This window comes from Micromys minutus (assembly GCF_963924665.1).
Source record: "Micromys minutus genome assembly, chromosome: 29".
NCBI lineage: Eukaryota > Metazoa > Chordata > Mammalia > Rodentia > Muridae > Micromys > Micromys minutus.
Window position 1 is genome coordinate 24,293,287 of NC_137964.1, and position 21,119 is coordinate 24,314,405.

The window sequence follows — 21,119 nt, forward strand, 5'->3', positions numbered from 1 at the left end:
TATGGGTGTATGGGCAGGGTGGGAGCTGAGTCGTGAGGGGCTGATTGTCATCACCAGGACAGTGCTATACAGCTCCCCTTATACTGTCACTGAAATAAATTTATAAGATATATGAAGCCACTTCATATAATAATGTTAAGTGTTTTGGGTTTAGGGCATGTCTCCCAAATGTGATAAATCATTGTTTTTGAACTTTTCTTAATCTGAATGATATTTACATAAAGTTTGTTGAAATCATTAAAAGACCTTTTAAAAATTATTAAGCCCAGGGTAAACCTTTTAGAATTCCTGAGTAGTAAAGCACATAGTGTGTGGTCTTCAGTTGGGGTGGTTCACATCAAGCACATAGTGTGTGGTCTTCAGTTGGGGTGGTTCACATCAAGCACATAGTGTGTGGTCTTCAGTTGAGGTGGTTCACATCAAGCACATAGTGTGTGATCTTCAGTTGGGGTGGTTCACATCAAGCACATAGTGTGTGGTCTTCAGTTGGGGTGGTTCACATCAAGCACATAGTGTGTGGTCTTCAATGGGGGTGGTTCACATCAAGCACATAGTGTGTGGTCTTCAGTTGGGGTGGTTCACATCAAGCACATAGTCTGTGGTCTTCAGTGGAGGTGGTTTACATCAAGCACATAGTCTGTGGTCTTCAGTGGGGGTGGTTCACATCAAGCACATAGTGTGTATTTTTCAGTGGAAGTGGTTCACATCAAGCACATAGTATTTTTCAATGGGGTGGTTCACATCTTTTATCCCAGCTCCAGTGGTGGCAGTAGGAGAATTACTATGACTTCAAGGCCATTTTGGGTTACTTAATGAGTTCCAGGGTAACTTGGATTAGTGTGAGACCCTGTTTCAAGAAACTGGGAGAGGAAGAAAGAAAAGGTGCTTCTCTGTTCATTATAGTTTAGGTCGTATAGAAGTTCCTTTCAGGAAGTGAGGATGAGCTGGATATTTATTGTGTAATCAGTCTATTAGAAAAATCAATTAAAAAAAACGTAAACTTCTTTCTTTTCTGACAGAAAAAAAATATTCAGAAAAAAACAGTGATGACCCTGTTAATCCTAGCTCTTGCTCTGAACATTCACCAAATGGATCAAAGAAAGCGTCTATGAGGCAAGCCTGGGAGAAGAATAAATCACTTAGCCTTGAGCAGTGTAAGCCGGTATCAGCGACACCACACGATAAGGATTTTGAATATACAGCAAAGATTAGGACCCTAGCTGAAACGGAACGGTTTTTTGATGAACTTACAAAAGAAAAAGACCAGGTAAGACAAACAAGTATATTTAAAAATACTTAAAAAATTGTTTTTCTGAACCTAATGGTTATAGTCAGAAGATAATTACTAAGCTGGGCATGGTATGGTACGTGCCTATGTCTCAGCTCTTGAGAAGCTGAGGCAGAAAGATCAGAAGTTACAGGTCAGCTTGGGCTGTATTGTGAGACCTGTCTCCAAAAGAAACACCAAACCAAACACACAAACATAAACTACTAGCAGAAAAAAAGTAAAAATCAAGAATGCCCTAGTCACTGTTCTATTACTTTGAAGAGACACTATGACCAAGGCAACTCTTATAGAAGAAAACATTTAACCGGGGCTGGCTTAAGGGTTCACATGAGTAGTTGACCATTATTGTCCTGGCACGGAGCATGGTGGCATGCATGCAGACATGGTACTGGAATAGTAGCTAAGAGTTCTACATCATGATCTGCAGGGAGCAAGGAGAGCTGCTCTGACCTTGGCGTGGGCTTTTTTTTTTTAATTTTTATTTTTTAAGGATTTATTTATTTTTATGTGTAGGAGTGCTCTATCTGCATGTACACTTGTGTGCCAGAAGAGGGCATCAGATCCCATTATAGATGGTTGTGAGCCACCATTTATAATGGACTTTTGAAGCCTCAAAGCCCACCCCAGTAACACTTCCTCCATCAAGGCCAGACCTCCTGATCCCTGATGACTAAACATTCATATATAAGCCTATGGAGGCCATTTTTATTCAAACCACCACAAATGATATTATTGTGCCAGACCTATCATGGGGAATTTGTCTTGTGTATTTAGTACCATGGAGTATCAGTCCACACTACAAGTGTCCTTAAGCCACACTATTGAGGCCACTTAAGTCAAAATGGACAAGAAAGTGCTAAGCTGAAATCTTTCCTTTCTGTTTCAGAAAGCTCACTGCTAGTAATTCTTTTGTTTTTATTTGAACAATTTTTCTTGTTAACAGATTGAAGCAGCACTAAGCCGAATGCCTTCTCCTGGAGGAAGAATCACTTTACAAACAAGACTAAATCAGGTGAGACCTTTTATAGTGAGCTGCGTAAGAGGGTGGCTATAAGGCAGTGCTCCAAGAAGAGTCTTACAGCCTGGCCCACTGTGTTAGTTACTTTTCTAGTGCTTTGTCACAACACCATGACCAGTGCAGCTTACAGAAGGGAACATTTATTTTGGCTTATAACTCCAGAGGGTTAGAGTCTTGTGAAGGCAAAGTGAAAAATAGGTGGTTGAAATAGCAGCTGAGAACTCAAATCTTGACATCAAACAGGAAGTAGACAGTACAGTGGGGATAGCAGAAAGCTTTCAGTTTTGTGTTCCCACCTCCAACCAGGCCACACCTCCTCCAACAAGGCCACACCTCCTAATCCTTTCCAAACAGTTCCACCAACTGGAGACAAAGTATTTCATGTATGTGCCTCTTCGAGCCATCTCGTTCATACTACCACAGCTACTAATGCAACAATCAAAGCTGCTACCCTTTTTAGTCAGTATTTGATAGTTACAGTTATTACATAGGTACATTCTCTGTCAGGAATAAAATTAATTTTTGCCTTAAGACGTAAAAAAGTGGTGTTTGTTCATGGTAGCAAACAGCATACATTTTGTTGTTTGCTCAGTAAGGCACTGGTAACAAAACCAAACAAAAATCTGTGGCAGATTTTACATTGCTGAGTAAGTGTTGCCTCCTTGTCTGATTGCCTTCCTCCATCGCCATCTGACTTCTGACCCTCTCCATCTAGCAAGCCCCTGAAAACAGTTGTGCTTCACAAATGGAATGACCGTCATGATTGGAACGACAGCTAGAGAGATGTGATTCCATACTGGGAGCACATGGTCAGTTTGTGCGATGAGTTTGCCTGTGTCCGCTCAGTTCCCAGCACCCACATGGAATTGCTCTTAACACCCAGACATCTCTCTAGCTATGGAATTGCTTGTGAGAGCTGGTTTGGAGGTTCTGACAGGAACTCAGCTACACATACAGACTTGATAGAAGACTGGCCCTGCTGTATTTAAGAAATTATTGACCAAAATGTACAGCTTCAGAAGGGCTGCACATAGAGTGCTGGGGGAGGAAGGGGACACATGCTAACCAGCCAGATCATCCTCACATCCTTGAAGTGTAATTCTTACAATTGATCTTATTTATTGTTATATATGTGTGTGTTCGTGATGTTGGAGGGCATTCACATTTCACAACACATGTAGATGTGAAGTTTGTGGTGCTGGTTCTCTCTTTCCACCTTTCTTGGATCCCAGTGATCAAACTCCGGCTCTGAGGGTTGATGGCAAGTAATCTTACCTACTGAGCTCTCTTACCATCATTTTATTGAATGATTTATAAAATTCAACATAGAAATCCACGGTACTTTATTAGGAAAGCAGAGGGAAATGTGATATTTCAATTCCAAGTCATTATGAAATCCTTAGTGTGCCGTCCATAAGGAGCATCGTTGTTCTGTTCTTTCAAGACTTCTGAAAGGTGTTGGGTTCTCTTTACATGTCACGTCACTGAGAAAGCAAGTAGCTGCAAGAAAGCAATTGAGGTTGTACGTAAGGGAAAGGGTAGAGCTGAGCCCAGGGAGAAGCCTTAAAAAATAAGATGGGTTGGAGATAGAGTAGGTTGGTAGATCCCATTTCAAGAAACACACACACGCAACTGGATATTGTGATGTACACATGTGGTCCAGTGTTTCAGAGGCGGAAGCAGAATTCAGAATTCAAGATCATCATCATCAACCGTATGTTGAATTCAAGGTCAGCATGGACCACTTCAGACTTGTCATTATTATTATATTTTTAATTAATTAATTTTGGTTTTTCCAGACAGAGTTTCTTTGTGTGGCCCAGGCTGTCCTGGAACTCACTTTGTAGAACAGAGATCTCTCTGCCTCTGCCTGTGGAGTGTTAGGACTAATGGTGTATGCCACCATGGCTGGCTTTATAATTTAAAAAAAGAATCATTTCATGTGTATGGATGTAGGTATGTCTGGGCCGTTCATGTATGCCTGGAGCTCAAGGAGGCCAGAAAAGGGTGCATAGCCCTGGAACTGAAGTTACAGGTTGTTGTGAGCCAACATGTGGGAGCTGGGAATCAAATCTGGATCCCCTGCAAGAGCAGGAAGTCCTCTTGACTTCTGAGCCATCCTTCTGTCCCTTACAGAGACTTCTGTTAATGAAAAGAGAGAAATATAAAATAACCCACTAATATAATTTTTAAGGTCTTTTTTTCCCCTCCCTAATTACATTAGTAGGTTTAGTTTTTAGTTTCTTTGAGCTGTCCTAGGCTGGCTTGGAATGCCTCAGCTTCCTGCCTCTGCTTTACTGTCCCTGGGATTATAAGTATGGACACACATGTCCAATCATCAGGTGTTTTATTTTGTTTTTCAAAGCAACCCAGAATGTAGACAATGTAAGTACAAATCCTCAGAGACTTTCTGGAAGGCAGAAATCTGCATTTCTTTGAACCAGAGTGTGTTTTTCTGTCTGCCAGTGATTGCAAAGACAGTATTTATAGATACTGCAAAGGGATATGCTTAAGAAATGTACTGCAGCCTTATTTATAGTGTCCAAAATTAGAAGCAACCTAAACTTCTATGGAAAGATTCCTGGTTAAATGTGTTACTTGAAAATGAATATTGTACATTAATTTGGGAGGATGTTGTCAGAAGACACTTTATAACATGCCAAGAAAGTTCAAAGGAAATAATATTTGAAACCTTCCATACTAGGTTTTTCCGTTCTAAAATGGATGTACATATATGCAGGAGAAACAGGGAAGAAGAGGATGTTCCTTCCCTTTGGTCACCTGTCTGAGTGTTTTACAGAGGATATTCAATCGTTTTATTAAAATTGTTAAACATAACGAACTATTTCAGGATACCATTTGAATCCCTATGGAATATATTATCTAGAATGGTAAATACATATTTTAGGTATCATTAGCTGCATTTCTTCATCATTAATTATTTTCTGAATCCTTTTTCCTGAAGTCTCCAATAACATTTTAAAGGGAGTTGTTGTTAGGTTATTTGGAATGTGTGTACAAGGTCACATCCATATGTACACTTCTTCGTTGACCAGTGGAGAGCACCTTTAGGCTCTGCACATACTGTCTCAGGTTGTCACTTCCTTCTCATGGCTTGTACTGCTGTGCAAGAGTGCCGTGAAGATGGAAGATACTTAAATTGCCCTGCTCATTTGGAAGGGCGGAGAAGCCAATTCATTGTTCAGTTTGAGAAAAAGAATATTTTCTCAATATCAAATCACTGGCCCAGCAGTGGTGACACATAACTTTTATCCCACCATTCTAGAGGCAGAGGTAGGGATCTCTGTGATTTTGAGGCCTACCTGGTCTACAGAGCGAGTTCTAGGACAGCCGAGGGGCCACACAAAGAAATGCCATCTCAAAAAAAAAAAAAAAAAAAAAAAAAAAAGATGATTTGTGTGGAAAGTAAAATCTGCCATTTTTCTGTGTATACTTGCTCTTGTGCTGCAACCTAAAGGTTTGTAGATGGCAGTTGCTGACCGTAGACCCAGAGGATTTGATGTGGATTCTCATTACACCTTTCCCGTTGCTTTTACCTAGGAGGCCTTGGAAGATCGTTTGGAGAAGATCAACCGTGAACTGGGTTCAGTTCGAATGACACTCAAGAAGTTTCATGTTTTGCGAAGCTCTGCAAATCTTTGAGACTGGTAGCCATTAAACTTGAGACATTTTTGTTTGCACTACTGTACAGTTATGCACTCGGAGAAGGCAAGCTCTTTTCTACTGTTTATAAGCCTTCAAACAGTAGTTTACAATCATGCTATTCTTACACCTGCTATTTTATACTTAAAATGGCCACATATTTTCAAGATATTTTTGTTATGCTCAGGAACCTCTTGTATATTTTACTACTTAAAAAGCATTATTTTTAAATAGCATATGTGTCCAATTTCTACCAACAACAAGGAGATGTAAATGGGGAGGCAGCTTGTTTCTAAAGAATAGTGTTATCCTTTTACAATGAACTTTGCACACTGATTTTATAAACTTGTTCTACATTGTAAATATAATTCACTTTTAAAATAAATGCTTAGTAGCTTCCATAAGGATAGACTAACTTGCTAAATACTTAAAATATTATAGTATAGTTTGCATTTAGGTTCTGTAGAAGTTTTTAAGGAATGATAACACAATTCCTATGTAATACATATACTTTGAAGTGAATAGTAGAATCATTGGGCTGGCAAGCAGGCTTATCAGGTAAAAGTGTTTGCTGCCAAGCCTGAAGGCCAGTGTGAGGTCCAGGACCCACATGTTAGAAAGAGAAATGACTCACAAGTTGTCTTCTGACCTCTACATACACACTGGCATGTTCACATCTTTTCCCATCTCAGTAAGTAAATGTTAAAAAAAAAAAAAAAGCTGCCCTTGAGTGTTGGAGAGTTTAAAAACTATGTAGATATATTTCTTTCTCTAAAATATTTTTATTTGTGAGGAAAGAAACTGATTAGAGATGGAAGGCAGCAGGTAGGGAGCTTGCATTTTCTGCCCAGCATCCCTGCTTCACACTGTGGCACACCTCAGATTGTTTGAAGCGTAGCTCCAGTTTCCATTAAGCATAAGCTTTAGCTCCCAAAGTCATCATCAAACATTTTCACCCTCTTAACCTTACTTGACACACCTCTACGCCCTTGCCAAAGAGAAAAATACTTCCATAGTAGCTGCTGTAAGAACTATTGGCCTGCGCTCAGAGCGCTCTACCCTGCCTGATAAAGGACAGGGGATGTGTCCAGATAGAGCTGGTGTGTTTTTCAGGGCCTTGCAGCAGACTGTAGCCCATCACCTCAGTGGCATTCCCTAACGCTAAGAGGACTGTGTGGGCAGGAGAAGCTGTTCTGCTCTAGGAGCAGCAAGCATCCTGTCTTTGTTGGGACTGTTGGAGATGTCTGGGCTGCTTTTCACTCACTTTCTGGTGACCAGTCCGAACCCACGTATTTGTGCTCAGCATCTGCAGACAGGCTCATCTGAGCTCTCCCAGTTGATTTCCAGGGCCAGGACTCAGGCTTTTGATTTTGGTTTGCCTCTGAGTTCCTTCTCCATAATGAGTAGTTACAACAGAACAAGACATCCTACCAACTCCATTGCAGTGTATATGTCTCAGCAGGATTTCGGGTGGTCTTTGAGCATTTTTTCACCAAAGCTTCACCTTGGGACTTGTTCAACTTGGGACTCTCAGGCAGGAGGGGACCCTTGGGATAATACCTAATCTTTGAGCTCATCTTGAGTAACCAGTGAAGACTTTCTTAATCAGGATTTCTTATCATTAGAAGCAAGTGCCTTTATTCTTGATTTTCCTTTCAGCCTTTTAAAAATTATGTTACAGTACAAAAGGTTCATTTTAAGCAAGCTCCTGTATAGCTTGTGACTAGAGCTTATAAAGGGATAGTCTATTTTTTAATGTGTCCTTCCATGTGACATGCAGAACTAAGAAGCTGAGAGTACTGTGTACTCTGTGGTAGAGTGCTTGCCTCACGTACGAAGGCACGTGCCCTGACACCTACAAGCGACTGCCTGAACAAGCTGACAGTGCCCTCTGCCTCATTGTTCCCTCCTTCATTGTAGAGTCAACTGCATTCATAAGACGAAATTGCCACTTCAGATGAGGTGGTAGCTTTATCTTGCCAAGGACTTATCTTCTTAGGTGCCTATAATTGGCTCGTTCCAAAAAAGGCATTAAGCGCCATCAAAACATCTTCTGTGCTTCTCAGAAAGCATATGCTTTGGTTTTTGAAGTGTGTAATAGATTTACACTATCAATTACTTATTTGAAACAGAAATTTTATTCTTTTCTTCTTCATAGCTATAAAGAAAGACACCAAGGAACATTCTTACAGCTGCCTCTCCCCTGAGTAATGCATATCTTATGAACACTCAACTAAAAAGCAACCCAGCCTAAAAAAGTGGGCAGGGTAGCAGTCTCAAAGAGCATCTGTTACCCAAGAGAGGCAAACTGTTTCTATGCTGGGATGTACTGCAGCTAGTAAAAAAAAAAAAAAAAATCTCAGTGAGCCTGCAGCTTCTGGGAAGTGCCTTTTACCAAGATCATGGAAAGTAAACTCCAGCTGTGGAGACCTGCCCTCCTTTCTCACAAAGCCTGAGCTATGAGGGAGGGCTACAAGTGAAGCCTTGGCTGTAGCTAAAGCACTGCTGACAGACAATAGAAGGGCGGTTTGGAGCCAGACAGACCCAGGCCACACCCTATCTCAGGCCCCCTTGCCTCATTTTAAAGACCAAAGGACAGATTGCTTTCAGTTCAGATAGTCCACTGTGAAGTAAACATTCGCCAAACCATGATTCAGATTCAGGTTAATCAGTTACTGGGATGATGAGATAGTGATTTTAAAAAAGGGTTTATTTATTTTTCATGTGCATTGTTGTTTTGCCTGCATGTATTATCTGTGTGAGGGCGTCAGATCCCCGGGGATTGGAGTTACAGGCAGGTGTGAGCTGCCATGGGGTGCTGGGAATTGAACCTGGGCCCTCTGACGAGCAGCCAGTGCTATCAACTACTAGACCATCTCTTTGGCCCCAATTTTTTAAAAGGCATACTAGGGACTTGCGCATATTAGATAACTCTACCACTGAGCTATGTTCCTAACCCAGTGACTTCTTTCTAAAGTAGTTGACTTTTTACAGTCGCTACATTTGTGTTGGGTGGTCTATGTTGTCTTTGCTCTTTGATAAAATCAAGGGTTTTCGTGGATTTTAAATGAACTTTGGTATGCTGTTTATTTTGGCTGACTGAAAATTATAAAAATTGGGGCTGGAGCTTAGTGGTTAAGAGCACTGACTGCTCCTCCAGAGGTCCTGAGTTCAAATCCCAGCAACCACATAGTGGATCACTACCATCTGTAATGGGGTCCGATGCCCTCTTCTGGTGTGTCTGAAGACAGCTACAGGGTACTCATATATAAAATAAATAAATCTTTAAAAAAAGAAAATGATAGAAACTTAACCCATCAAATGTAAATTCAGAAAGCATTTTGATCTTAATGGATGCATGGGGATTTACTGAGTAGAAATTACTGGCTTCTTTTCACTATAGTTTATTGTTGGCTTAACTAAAGTAACTTTTCCTTATGAGGTTTCATGATTAGACCTCTAAAAACCATGGGCCACTTGCAAGAGGTGCCTGCCACTGAGAGTTAGACATAAATATGGACCTACAAACATGAATAATGTTACCCTTTTAACCTAGAAAAGCCAGGGATTTTGCCAAATACTGCTTGTCTTTTCAACCCTGCACCCAAATACGTAGTAAAACCAGAGATTCTCATCATCTCAATTTTCACATGTTCCCAGAACAGTCTCCACTAAGTTTAAATGTGCAACTTTATCCTGCAAGTCTTTAAGAACCTTAGAAAAGTAAGTGGCAGGCAGGGAGCTCTGGAAGTTGTATTCATCAGTGGATCATGCACACTTATGTATGTTGCAAGTCTGATTAAGCCCCTGATAGTGCACAGATTTTGCCAGAAATGATTTCCTGCCCTGCCAAGAGCAATATGGAAGTTTGATACCTTGTTAAACTAGTCCAGTGTTCTTAGGACCTCTGTTTCCTGCTCCTCCAACCCCCAGGCTGATTTGCCCCTTATTTCACTAGAGACCTCAGATACGTGAGAGATCAAGCCATAGCTTTGCATCTGATGATCATTACTTACCATGCATTCACTATGACCACAGATTTCAAAGTTAATTCTGTTTTACTTACATTGTACACTTGAATTGCAACAGTGACCCCATAATGTGAAAAACAGTCATCGCTTCATATAGTGCTGCTGATGGTCAGATAAGTTGTGTGTGTGTGTTTAAATCTGGTCATATACTGGAGTAATGAAGTTGTAAGCTCTGTGAGAGCAGGGACCATATCATCTTCTATCTTGCATTTAGGCACTCAATAAATATTTGTGGATATATGACCTTTTGTGGTACCCGTGAGTTTATTCATAGTCTGTAAGAGCTGTTTTTTAATGATTGTCTTCAAGTCCCAGGAGCTGCATGGTTTGGTTAACAGTCATGGTTATACTAAAATTAATACAGGAACTAAATTTCAAGCAACCAATGGAATAGAGCCTCAACCTAGAGGTGTGTGTGTGTGTGTGTGTGTGTGTCTGTAACAGTGTTTCTAAATGCACCTTAGGGCACCTTTTGGTGACTTCACAGTAGGAGTATTTAATGAGCATCTTCACTTGTCTGGGTGTGGGCATCATGTCCTGTAAACTGCCTTTCCTAGCCTTTGCAGTCTCCACTGTGCCCGAGGAGATGAAGACCTAGTGTGGTCCTCTGCTCCCTGGCCTTGTCTGGATACTGTCTTGTGGGCGGTGTTCAGTGACACAGCGGGCTTGGGCTTGTCTCTATAGTGCATATGGTAATCATCACTAGGTGTTAGGTTTGCTCTTCTTGGTTCCATGACTACTGACTTCAAGTTTTAACAGGCTGTCATTGTACAATCCACAAAAAAACCAACCAAACAAAAAACCCTTAGCTTTTTCTTTGAGTCTCACCAAGTACCATCTTGGTCTTTTAATGTGGCAACCAGAGCATCCTGTGGGAGAGAAGCATCAAGATGAAGCTTTTCCTGAACCTGATCCTGCTCTCTGGGAGGTGGGGACCTGAGCTGCACACCCTGTCAGGCGGCCACTACTCCCTCTGCTGATGGCCAACAGGCTTTTTTTTTTTTTTTTTTTTTTAACTTTTTCCCGCCCGGAGTCTTGTTCAAAGGACTCGACGGCAGTAGGCAAAGACCTCTCGGGTTTCCACCAGGACCCAGCACGGGGCCTGCCCCAGTGTTCCCAGCGCCCCGCGGCTTTCACCACTCCTTGCTCCTCAAGTGTGTCGTCTGTCTCCTGAGTTTAATCAAAAACAAAACCCCGAAGCCGCCAGCTCCGGGGTTCCTCCCCAGCACGATCGCCCCTCGCCCTCCCGCGCACGGGCTCGGCGGTGCGGGGCCGGAGTCGGAGCGGCTCTTCCGGCGCAGGCGGCGGCCCGGCTCCTCCGCGACGCGCCCCCGCCGCTCCCCCGCGCGGCCTGAGGAGGCGCCGCCCGCCGCCGCCGCGACTGAGGGAATGCGAGCCGGGCCGGCGCGCGCGGGAGGCAGCGGCCGCTGAGGCGCGTGGGGCACACGGCGGCGCCGCGGCTCAGAGCGCTCCAAGCCGGCCCGGCCCGCGTCCCCCTCAGTCCGCGCTCACAGAGGCCACAGCGGCGGGCGGCCCAGAGTCGCGCGCCAGCACGTGCGCCGCCGCCGACGGCCCGGAGCATGCCCGCCGCCGTCCGGACGCTCGCGCGGGGCCAGCTGGCGACGGGGACGCGCGGGTCCACGGGGTGCAGCCGGCCGGGCCGGGGCCGTGGGGCCCGCGCTGCCCGGGACGCGGCGTGAGGCGGCGGCCCAGGAGCCCGGAGCGTGGCCCGCGGAGCGGGTGAGTGAGCGGGCGGGAGGGCGGGCAGGCGGGCGGGCGGGAGGACGGCGGCCCTTCCGGGGCTGGGGGAGCCCGCAGTGCCGGGCAACTGTGCGCGCGGCCTGCTGTCCGGCTGTCGGGCCCTCGGGACGCCGTGTGGGAGAACCGTGTGAGACGCGGGATCCCCGCCCCGGGTATCGCTTAGGGGCCATCCCCTCCCCTTTTGGACTAATAATGCTGATTCCTAAATTACTCGGGTGTGGAGGACTCCCCCTCCGCTCCCCTCCCCCAGAGACAAGTGTCACAGCAGGTCAAGGAGCAGGTGTGTTTGCAGCCCAGGGCTTGTCCCAGGAGACCCCCCACTTTCTGGAGCTGGCAGGAAGTGCAGGGCAGAGCTTCTCCTGCATCCATACAGCAGGACATCCCTGGTGTCTGGCCAGAGTGGGTGGGCATTGGGGCCTAAGGGATGGGGTGTGGTCCCTTTCCATTCAAAGCTGCCTTTCCAGATGCCCTGAGAGATCCTAGCTTCTTAGTGTCGGGGTGGGGTGGGGACTTTTTCCACCGACCCCACATTCTTTCCTATCAGTGGAAAGACTGATGGGGGAGCTAGCCAGAGGAAAACTTAAATGCCCCCTTCCCCCAATGTACACAACCACACACACACCCCCATTCTAAATGCTCATTCCAAGTAAAAATTCTGTACAAATGCCTTTTGAAGGCAAGGCTCTATGCCCCTTTAAAGTAGCCTTCTTGCGTCTACCTTGAAACCCAGGGATTTCTCCTTTTATTCCCTCTATCTCTCTGAAACTCTTAGGCCTACCTGCCTCTCCAAACTAGATTCTTCAAGAGATCATATCTAAGCATCATCCTTTGTCTACTGCCGGTTTCTCACCTCTGCCCCTTCTGAGAGTCGCCCCAACTGATAGGGTAGCCCCTCCCCCAAGTAGTAAAATGTATGGCAGCCACCACCTAGCCCTGGGCTCCTGTCTGCTTTGAACTCCCTACAGGACTTTTATCTGCGTGACTCGTATCACTGTCTGCCTTAGAGATACTTTTGTGCCTAGTTTATCTCCCGGGCTGCCTTGCATGCTGCCAGGTGGAGTTTGATTCACAGAAGACCTCTCACTGTGGTCAGCCCCACTGTGTGCAGCCAGCATTCACAGGAGCAGAATTTCTTCAGACACATGACCTTTCCCTGTTTGGTTCTTGGACTGCTGTGGTCAAATTCTTTCCTCTTGTCAAGAAAGGGTGTTCTGGGGTTGTAATAGATGCCCAGACCACTCCCACTGCAGAGAAACACAATGACTTGGAAGGGCTGCTCTCCGAGGGAGTGACTTTGCCAAAATGCCTGGGACAGCACATTCCCTGCTGTGGAGATGACCAAGGCCTGGCTGTAGGTCGATTCTCCAGGTGGTGCTTTCCTTTCCCTTCTCTGTCTGTGAATACTTGAGAGACTCAGGGTAGAGAATGGGAGTCGAGGTGTCCGGAGGTCTGGATTCCAGCTATGTTAATTAAAGAGTTGGGTGGCTTTTCTTGGTCTCGGTTGTTTCTTATGGAATCTAAAATTCCCTATTTATTTATCTCCAGCCGTCTCCCTTCTGATGTGTCATTTGTCACAGTCCATCCAGCCCTCTAGATTCCCTTGAGCTTTTCCCAATCTCCTTGTGCCTTTTCACCTCTTCCCTGAAGGAGAGCTGGTTTCTCTTCCTTGTACCTGTTCACCTCTTCCCTGCAGGAGAGCTGGTTTCTCTTCCAGGAGCTTGATTTCTGCCCTCCATCTTTGAACCGCCCTACTCTGGACCGTAACTTCGCACATGGTCAGGGATAAATCCTCTTCCCTTGTCCCCGGTGCTTCACACCCAGTAGGCACTTAGGGAAACATTGTCTAGACAGTGGCAGAGACAATCAAGAGCCCTCTTTTGTTATAGTTCATATCGGCCCCTTCCTCCTCACGCCGCCTTCCCTGTCCAGAGGCCTATTTTACTACCAGGCAGATTTTCTAAACAGCCCATCCGGTTGAATCTTCCCAGCTTAATCTTTAAGAAGAGCCAGTAATGAAGTATGTGCAGTTATTTGTAGAGATTAGCAGAGAGAGCATCTGTTGCTTCGAGATTGCTGCCTCCTTGCTTTGGGAAGAGCCCAGGAACTATGTGCTCCTGCACGGGAGGGTAAGGATAGACTCCAGGGCAGCGCCATTTGCCACTGGAGAGGCTGATGTTGATGACCAGGAAGACCACCCCAAGGGAGCACTCAGGTACCTGCAGATCAGATCTCCTATGCTCACAGTCACCTCAAAACTATTTAATAGTAACTCTGCCTCTAGGCCTCAACAGCCAGGTGGTCTTTGAGCAGCTTCTCTTTAGGTCATGTGATTGATGGTTATTAAATCTTTACTGGATATCCAGGGATGTTTGCAAATAGAGCCAGGGCAGATTCTGATCTGATTCATTCTAAAACCTCATCTTAGGTCAACCCATCTGTTGACAGCTTCTTCCAGTGTTCTGTATGGAAAATAATGTTTGCGGTTCCTTTTGAAAGGTTTATTTAAATTGCTTTGCAAGTATAAGTGTTTTGCCTGCAGGCATATCTATGCACCATATGTATGCGTGGTGCCCACAGAGGCCAGAAGAGTGTTGGATCCTCTGGAACTGGAGTTATAGAGGATTGTGGGTACTGGGAATTGAACTTAGGTCCTCTGGAAGAGAAACCAGTGCCTTAATTGCTGGGCCATCTTTACAGTCCCGGTGGGTTTTCTGTTTGCTTTTTTCTTTAGAACTTAAGGACAGGCACACTTTGTCTTCCCTGGGAAACTAGGCCGATTTTTCTGTGATAACAAGAAGGAAAGTGGGTAAGGCTGTGTATTGTTTATGTCCTCTGAACTGCAGTGTGTACATGGGCACCTGTACATGTGCATGCGCACACCCACACACACACTGCACATAGTACCTGTTACTGTCCCCGAACCTCACATTTTTCCAGAGAAAGAAATTGAGAGATAGATTTGGTCAGACTCTGTTGGGATCTGTGCCACTTTTTTTCTGCCTTAATACCACACTGGTTTTGATTTGGGTTTTCCTACTGATTATCATTTTCCTCCTAAGACTCACTGGCATTCTGCCATATGACAGCAGATTCACCCCATGTGGCAGTGATACCTTAGAGTCTACATTATTTGTTTCTACTTTACTGTCTATCTGTGTATGTTAGTCTGTTTATTTATAGTCTTAGTGTATGTGTTCATGTGGGCGTGTGTGTGTGTGTGTGTGTGTGTGTGTGTGTGTGTGTGTGTACACTGCATGTGGAGATTAGAGGACCTCAGTTTTCGCTTCTCAGTTGCTTTCTACCTTGTATTTGAGACAATGTGTCTTATTGGCTAGAGCCTTGCAGAGTAGGTTGGACGGCTGGCCTAGGGCGCCCTGGAGATTCCCTGTCTCTGCCTTCCTGGTGCTGGCATTACAAGTGGACATCACCACGCTTGGCTTTTTACGTGGGTTCTGGGAATTAAACTCAGGTCCTCTTGCCCCAGCCTACCAAATGCTGGTATGAGCCATTGCACCTGCATAATCTTTGTATTCTATGTAAGCCATCACAGTAAGTTTCTCTACAACAGTGGACAGATGTGAATTGGATATGGGGAATAGCATTTCACTTGATGCTTATGTGGACTCAGTGTGGTTTGAAGAAAGTCCCCAAGGGATGACTTCCCAGGAGGGTGATATTTGGAGAACTGTTTTTTATGAGGAAAGATTTATTTTGGCTTATAGTTTAAAGAATTTCATTCTAGTAGGAAATTCATGTGGTAGGCAAGGAAATGGAGGGAGCAATGGTTAGGTAGAATTTTGACCAGTCATAGCAATGATAAAGACAGATATAGGGCTTTGTTTAAACTATGGAAATTACCACGACCCTGTCTGAGCAGGGTTTCTGGGCCAGGGAGTGAGAAATTGCTCTGAAATCTGATGGGGGAGGCTGGTGGAAATCTCATCGGACAGTGCTAGAGGTGGGTTGTGGACTGCTGTTAGGAATGAGAGACAGGGATGTCCCAAGGCCACATTACCAGCCTGGAGCCAAGGTGCCTGTTTGCCAGTCAGTCTTCTTCATGCCTTTGAGTCGGCTGGTGGCAGCACTTAGTCTGCTAATGAGTATAAGGTGCTGACTTCCTTAGGCCCAGCCCAGCAAGCACTGGGACAGACCTCTGCTAAACCTTTATGGTGTGGACACAGAGAGCTATGAGGAGGGGCAAGGCTGACGTTTGCTGAAATTACTCATAGCCACAGCTGCCCTTGCTAGAGGACAAAATGGAAGTTAACCAGCAGCAGGCAGGGATCCGGTAACAATCAAAACCCCAAGCTACAGCTTCGGAGGCATGACAACATTGAGAAATTAGTGACACAGCACTGGCTCCTTACTGGTCCTGCCTGCTCCACACATCTTTCCCCCAAGTGACCTCCCTCTGCCACCCCATCTCTGTGTTGTGGAGAGAGAACAGGAATCATGGGCACAGTACAACAGGGAGACCCAGAGGCTGATTCTGAACTCCAGGCCGAAGTTCTCGCTCCCTGTTGTGTGTTCTGACCACCCCGTAGAGTGAACTCAGCTATAAGAGTAAACTCCACCATGAATCATGGTTACCTGGACTGTTGAGTTATCCTAGTCAAAGTACTTTTGTTGTCCAAAGTCACACTGGACCCTAAACTGGGGGACATTGAGCCTTTGCTCAGGAAAATAAAGGGTAAGGTTCCTGGGAGTATCTGTTCGTGACCTTTTCATCAATTAATGGACACATTAACTTATTTAATGTAATTCTATTAGAAAACATCTTGCTTAAGATATATCACTGGCTTACTGACATTCACCTCACTGCAGCTCAGTACAGAAGGGAGCTCATCTTACGCACATTTTCTTTGCATGTCATAACCTGTGCTCAGGGACTCCGGACACTTCGGCACTGTGCTGGGGGCATTTGGAACAACAAAATTGATAAAGCTCACAGGCATACGAAACAATGCGGCACTGAACCAACCATAGAAGGGCACAGTATGAGAGCGGAAACAGACCGCAGAACATCACCTTGTTCCTCCTCAGTGGGAAACTCGAACATCAGGCAAGCCATATTTGCCATCTGCAGAAGTTTGTAAATGACCCTGAAGACATTTGGAACCTAGATTAGGAGTTACAAGTAGATCTTTCTCTTTAAAAAAAAAAACAAAACTATTTTTACTTGTGTTTATGTATATTTGTCTGTGTGAACATAATACCTATGTGCTGTGACTGAGGAAGCCAAAAGTGGGCATTGGGAGCAGAGTTAGAGATACTTTTGAGCCAACAGGGCACTGTAACTTAATTTTTTTAAATCATATTTTTTAATGATGGTTTTTAAATGCTTTAACCTTTCTTGAAACCTACCACCCACCAGTAGTAGAAAAGAAAGGAATCAGGGAAGTGGACCTGTTTAGAAAGGTTCTTTGGAGCAGCTCCCATCTGTGTTGTCAGGAAATCTGAAGTTCAGTTCACAGGTCAGCAGGCAGTGGCCACTCAGTCCACTTGTAAACACCTCACAGATACACCAGCAGTCCAGCTCAGTATAGTCGGGTCAGCAACAGTGGTGACATGACCTAGCAGAGACAGCCAGGCTTCAGCCTCAGTTCGAATCAGCAGGAGGGACCCAGAGGGACACCAGGAGACATTCTCAGCTGTGCCTCTCAGGGAATCGAAGATCAGTGAAGACGTGAGACCCATAAGCCTTGCACAGCTAGCTGTCCCAGCAAGCCAAGCTCTGTCTCCTCATTCTGTGGGGTCTTCTTTATACCCTCCAAACATCACATGTCCTCTACGTGTCTTACTTATTTCAGTATGGACCTTGCCTCTGCACAGGTCCTTAGACGCAGTAACAAACTGCAGCACACCACCAGAAGATTTTGGTTCATTTCTCTCTATGGAGTCCTGACAAATGCAGTTCAACTACGCAGTGTAAGGTGGACCGATCAATACATGTGTGTCTTTAGCAAAGACTCCTACATCATGTGTCCTTTCACGTGCTTTAGCAGAACATCTTCTCTCCTGTGTCTGCTGCAGCGAAATGTTCCTTCACGGGGTTGCCTTAGCCTTTCACACCTGCGTCCACTTTAACGAAACGTTCCTTCACGTGTTCGCCCCAGCAAACTGACTTTCCAAAGAACCCTCACAATTTCACTTCAGGACACTGCTGTTGAGAATCTAACCCAGGTCTTCTGAGACATCTCTCCACCTGAGAAGTAGGTCTTAGTGACTAGATACATTTGCAAGTAGCCAGTCCCCCGAATAATGGCGGCCCCGAGATCCTGGCTATCTATCCACTTCAGGGACTCTTGCTACTGTATAACCTGTGCTTGGCGAGTGAAGGTTAGGAGTTCAGGACCTGGCTGGTGGCAGATCCTCACGAATGCTTGTTATTATAGATGCTGATGTGTTATCATAGACCTATCTGCCCTTCTTCCTGTAGCTTCTTCCAGAAAGTTCCATTTTCTGTTGGACTGGGCCTATTTCCCTATTCCAAAAGCAGAGAGGGTCCAGGTTCGCACACATGGGATAACAGCAGCCCAGCGAAGGCCTGTGAGAGAATTGGCCCTTGTCACAAGCTGCCGAGGACAAACTCTCCTCCTCTTGAAGGAGTGGTTTTTCCCAAGGAGGTGTTCAGGCCAAGCTAGAGTTTCCACAGCTCAGAAGCTCAGATCACAGCACAATCTTCCCAGAGATGCTGTGGACTCCTGTTGAGAGTTCATGAGTCTCCAGATCCCTCCAGCTCCCCCCAGCCCCACCTCAGGGCTACAGATCCCTCCAGCTCCCCCCAGCCCCACCTCAGGGCTTGCTTTAAGTGTGGCTCATGGCAAGGACCTTTCTTGCCTGGGTCTGCCCAGGCTGTTCCTCTTTCCTAGTGTTTTCTTGCTAGGATTGGGTGTCAGGTCCTGTAACTCCTGGTCCCCTGAGAAGGACTCAAGGAAACATGAGTGTCCTGTCAAAAGTGGGTATTGAGTATAACTGGGTGGACATTCCTGTGTCCTTCAAGAGAAATAACTCCCCTTGGCTCAGGGATAGGGCTGCCCCCGTGGTCAGGCCCATGCTTATCTCTCCTGAAGATGAACACATACTTTCTTTCTCTGCCCAAGGTCATAATTGCTTTTCTTGCCAATTTGTAAGAACCGAGTCTTTACTTGTAGGTTTTTTTTTTTTTTTTTTTTTTTTTTTTTTCCAATGAGGAAGAAAAAGCAAACATTTTTTTGCAATTAGATTTCTTCTCACTTGGGTAATCACACTGAAAAAAAAAAAAGACATTTAAATCTTTTGAAAACCGCACATCAGCGAGGCTGGCGGTGTGGAAGGTGGGGAGACACATTCCATCAGCAGGGCTGGCCAGACTCGCAGGCAATTCGGTGGGCTATAGCACAAGGAAACAATGATTTCACATTTATTTGGGGTTTGCTCTTTGCAGCATATTTCAATTAGTTCGTCAGTGTTGTGCATCTGACAGGCCAAACGTTTATTGTGGTTGGACCATCTGGGAGGTGGGAGGCCCACAGTCTTCCCCTGTGGCAGTCAGTAACTACCAGTCTAAGGAAATTTGTTTGATGTGTTTAAGAACCCAACACTAAAACACCATCAATAACAAAAGCCTCTAGAGTTCTGAAAGCACTCTTCCTTGCTCAGCCATCAATTGGACATGCCTCACCTAAGACTGCACATTCCCCTATGCTTGACATTTTCCAATACAATGAAGCAAAGTCCTGAAGTAGCTCATTTAATTGGCCCAGAGCACGAATTGTATTAGGGTAGTGAGGAGCTTGCTAATTTACACTGGGGCGCCACAGAGCCGGAGCACTGACTGCCGGGGTAGCAAGGGATGTGTGTCACGGATTCCTGCCATTAACGAGGAGAGCAGCTGAGCTTCTAGCCCATACAGTGACTGAGACTCCAGAGTGGTGTCAGTTCCCAGCGGTGGGTGACTCACAGAGCATCGTGAGTTCATGGTAATGACCGCACTCCTTGGGTAGCAGAGAGTCACGTTTCTAGGCTTTCACTAGCTTTTTTTCCTTTCACCTCGGTCATTCCCACCCGACCAGTCCTTTCCTGAAGAATGCTCTGACTTTCCAGTGGGAGGCCAGGGGAGGAGAGGAATTTAGAGTCAGATAAATAGGAGAGCCAGAAGGAGCACTGGGAAAATACAGGAGTTTGACCTTTCCACAAGGAGCAATGGCATTCCCTGTCCTAGAAGCCCTAGGTTATGGGGCTGGGCACAGGACGGTGGAGTGGGATTAGCACTCAAGGGCTGAACTACAGGTCAGCTCGTAAACTCTGAGATGTCCCATTTGCTAGAGGCTGTGCTGGTAGCCTGGCGTGGTACGAAGGCTGCTCTAGTCCATGCTGGTAGCATCCAGACCATAGCCCAACCATAAGGAACCCAGATCTGCCCTCTCCCCTGCTGCACACACAGAGGGGCTGTAGCTTGTTTGTCTTGGGTCACCAGTGCCTGGTAGAGTGTCTTGGTGCTGATTTGGTGTCTCGGGCCTATCTGGGAAGCATCGGTAAGGAACCACTTGCCACTTATCCCCCTTTACGTGATGCCTCAGCCCCTGGTACTGTGTTTGACTTAAAACTGCCACAAGTCCTGTGGGCAGCATGAAGGGACTGGGATCACCATTGGGTGTTTTCCATGCTTTGCCCATGCTATTTCCCAGATGGGAACCAAGTGACTCAGAGGTCATGATTTCTATCCCAGCACTCAGTATGCTAGCCACTGGCTCAGACTCTAGGTTCCCGTTTCTCATGTACCCGTTTGTGTTGAGCCACACTGCTCTAAGTGACCAAACTGTGGGCTATGCTGCTATTGCTTTTAATCTGTCAGTGTTTTCTATCTATATCTGTGTATGTTGCTGCTTTTCTGTTTTGTGTTGTTTGTTTTCCTCCAAGAGGGAAATAGAATTCCTCTTCTGTTTGTTCTGAAGCTCTTGCTTTCCGAAAAAGAAGCCAAAGGGCTTTGGAGCCTGACAACAGACTCCCTGAGATAGGATCACATGCACTTGGATCCTCTCTATTTATGGAGTTTTGAGGCCAATCCTGATCCTGTTGTTTAGTCCTTTAGGCTTGCAGCACTGGAGGTTGGAGGTCAGGCACAGAGGTGTAGGTCTAGAGGTCCTGGGAGATGAGTTAATTGGGAGTAAATGGATTTTTTTTTCTACTCTAAAGAGAAAACACAGTAGGCTAAAGGATTCTGGTATGTGGTCTCCTTTCTGCAGGGTGTAAGGTGGGATTTTGTAAAAGTCCTGAGTGATGTCGGGCTTGTTCAGGTGGGGAGGGCATACCTCCGGAGCCAAGTTCCTCAACTCAGCATCATTCTCCTGTGTTTGTCTAGTCTTCTTGGTTTCTT

At 45.4% G+C, this 21,119-nt stretch overlaps 2 protein-coding genes across 5 annotated transcripts in view; both read left to right on the top strand.

The window, feature by feature from the left end:
• MPHOSPH9 (M-phase phosphoprotein 9) overlaps nt 1-5,992 on the top strand; it is a 62,181-nt gene extending 56,189 nt beyond the window's left edge. The window contains exons 21-23 of the mRNA XM_080941448.1: nt 1,020-1,267; nt 2,232-2,300; nt 5,868-5,992. Of these exons, the coding sequence (XP_080797574.1) occupies nt 1,020-1,267; nt 2,232-2,300; nt 5,868-5,969 (419 nt within the window). The 3' untranslated portion in view covers nt 5,970-5,992. The remainder of the gene's footprint in view (nt 1-1,019; nt 1,268-2,231; nt 2,301-5,867) is intronic.
• A 5,405-nt stretch (nt 5,993-11,397) lies between these two features.
• The window catches only part of PITPNM2 (phosphatidylinositol transfer protein membrane associated 2), a 125,920-nt gene continuing 116,198 nt past the window's right edge, over nt 11,398-21,119 (top strand). For all 4 annotated transcript variants that reach the window (XM_080941180.1, XM_080941182.1, XM_080941181.1 and 1 more), the window contains exon 1: nt 11,398-11,740. The gene's annotated coding sequence lies outside the window, so the exon portion shown is untranslated. The remainder of the gene's footprint in view (nt 11,741-21,119) is intronic.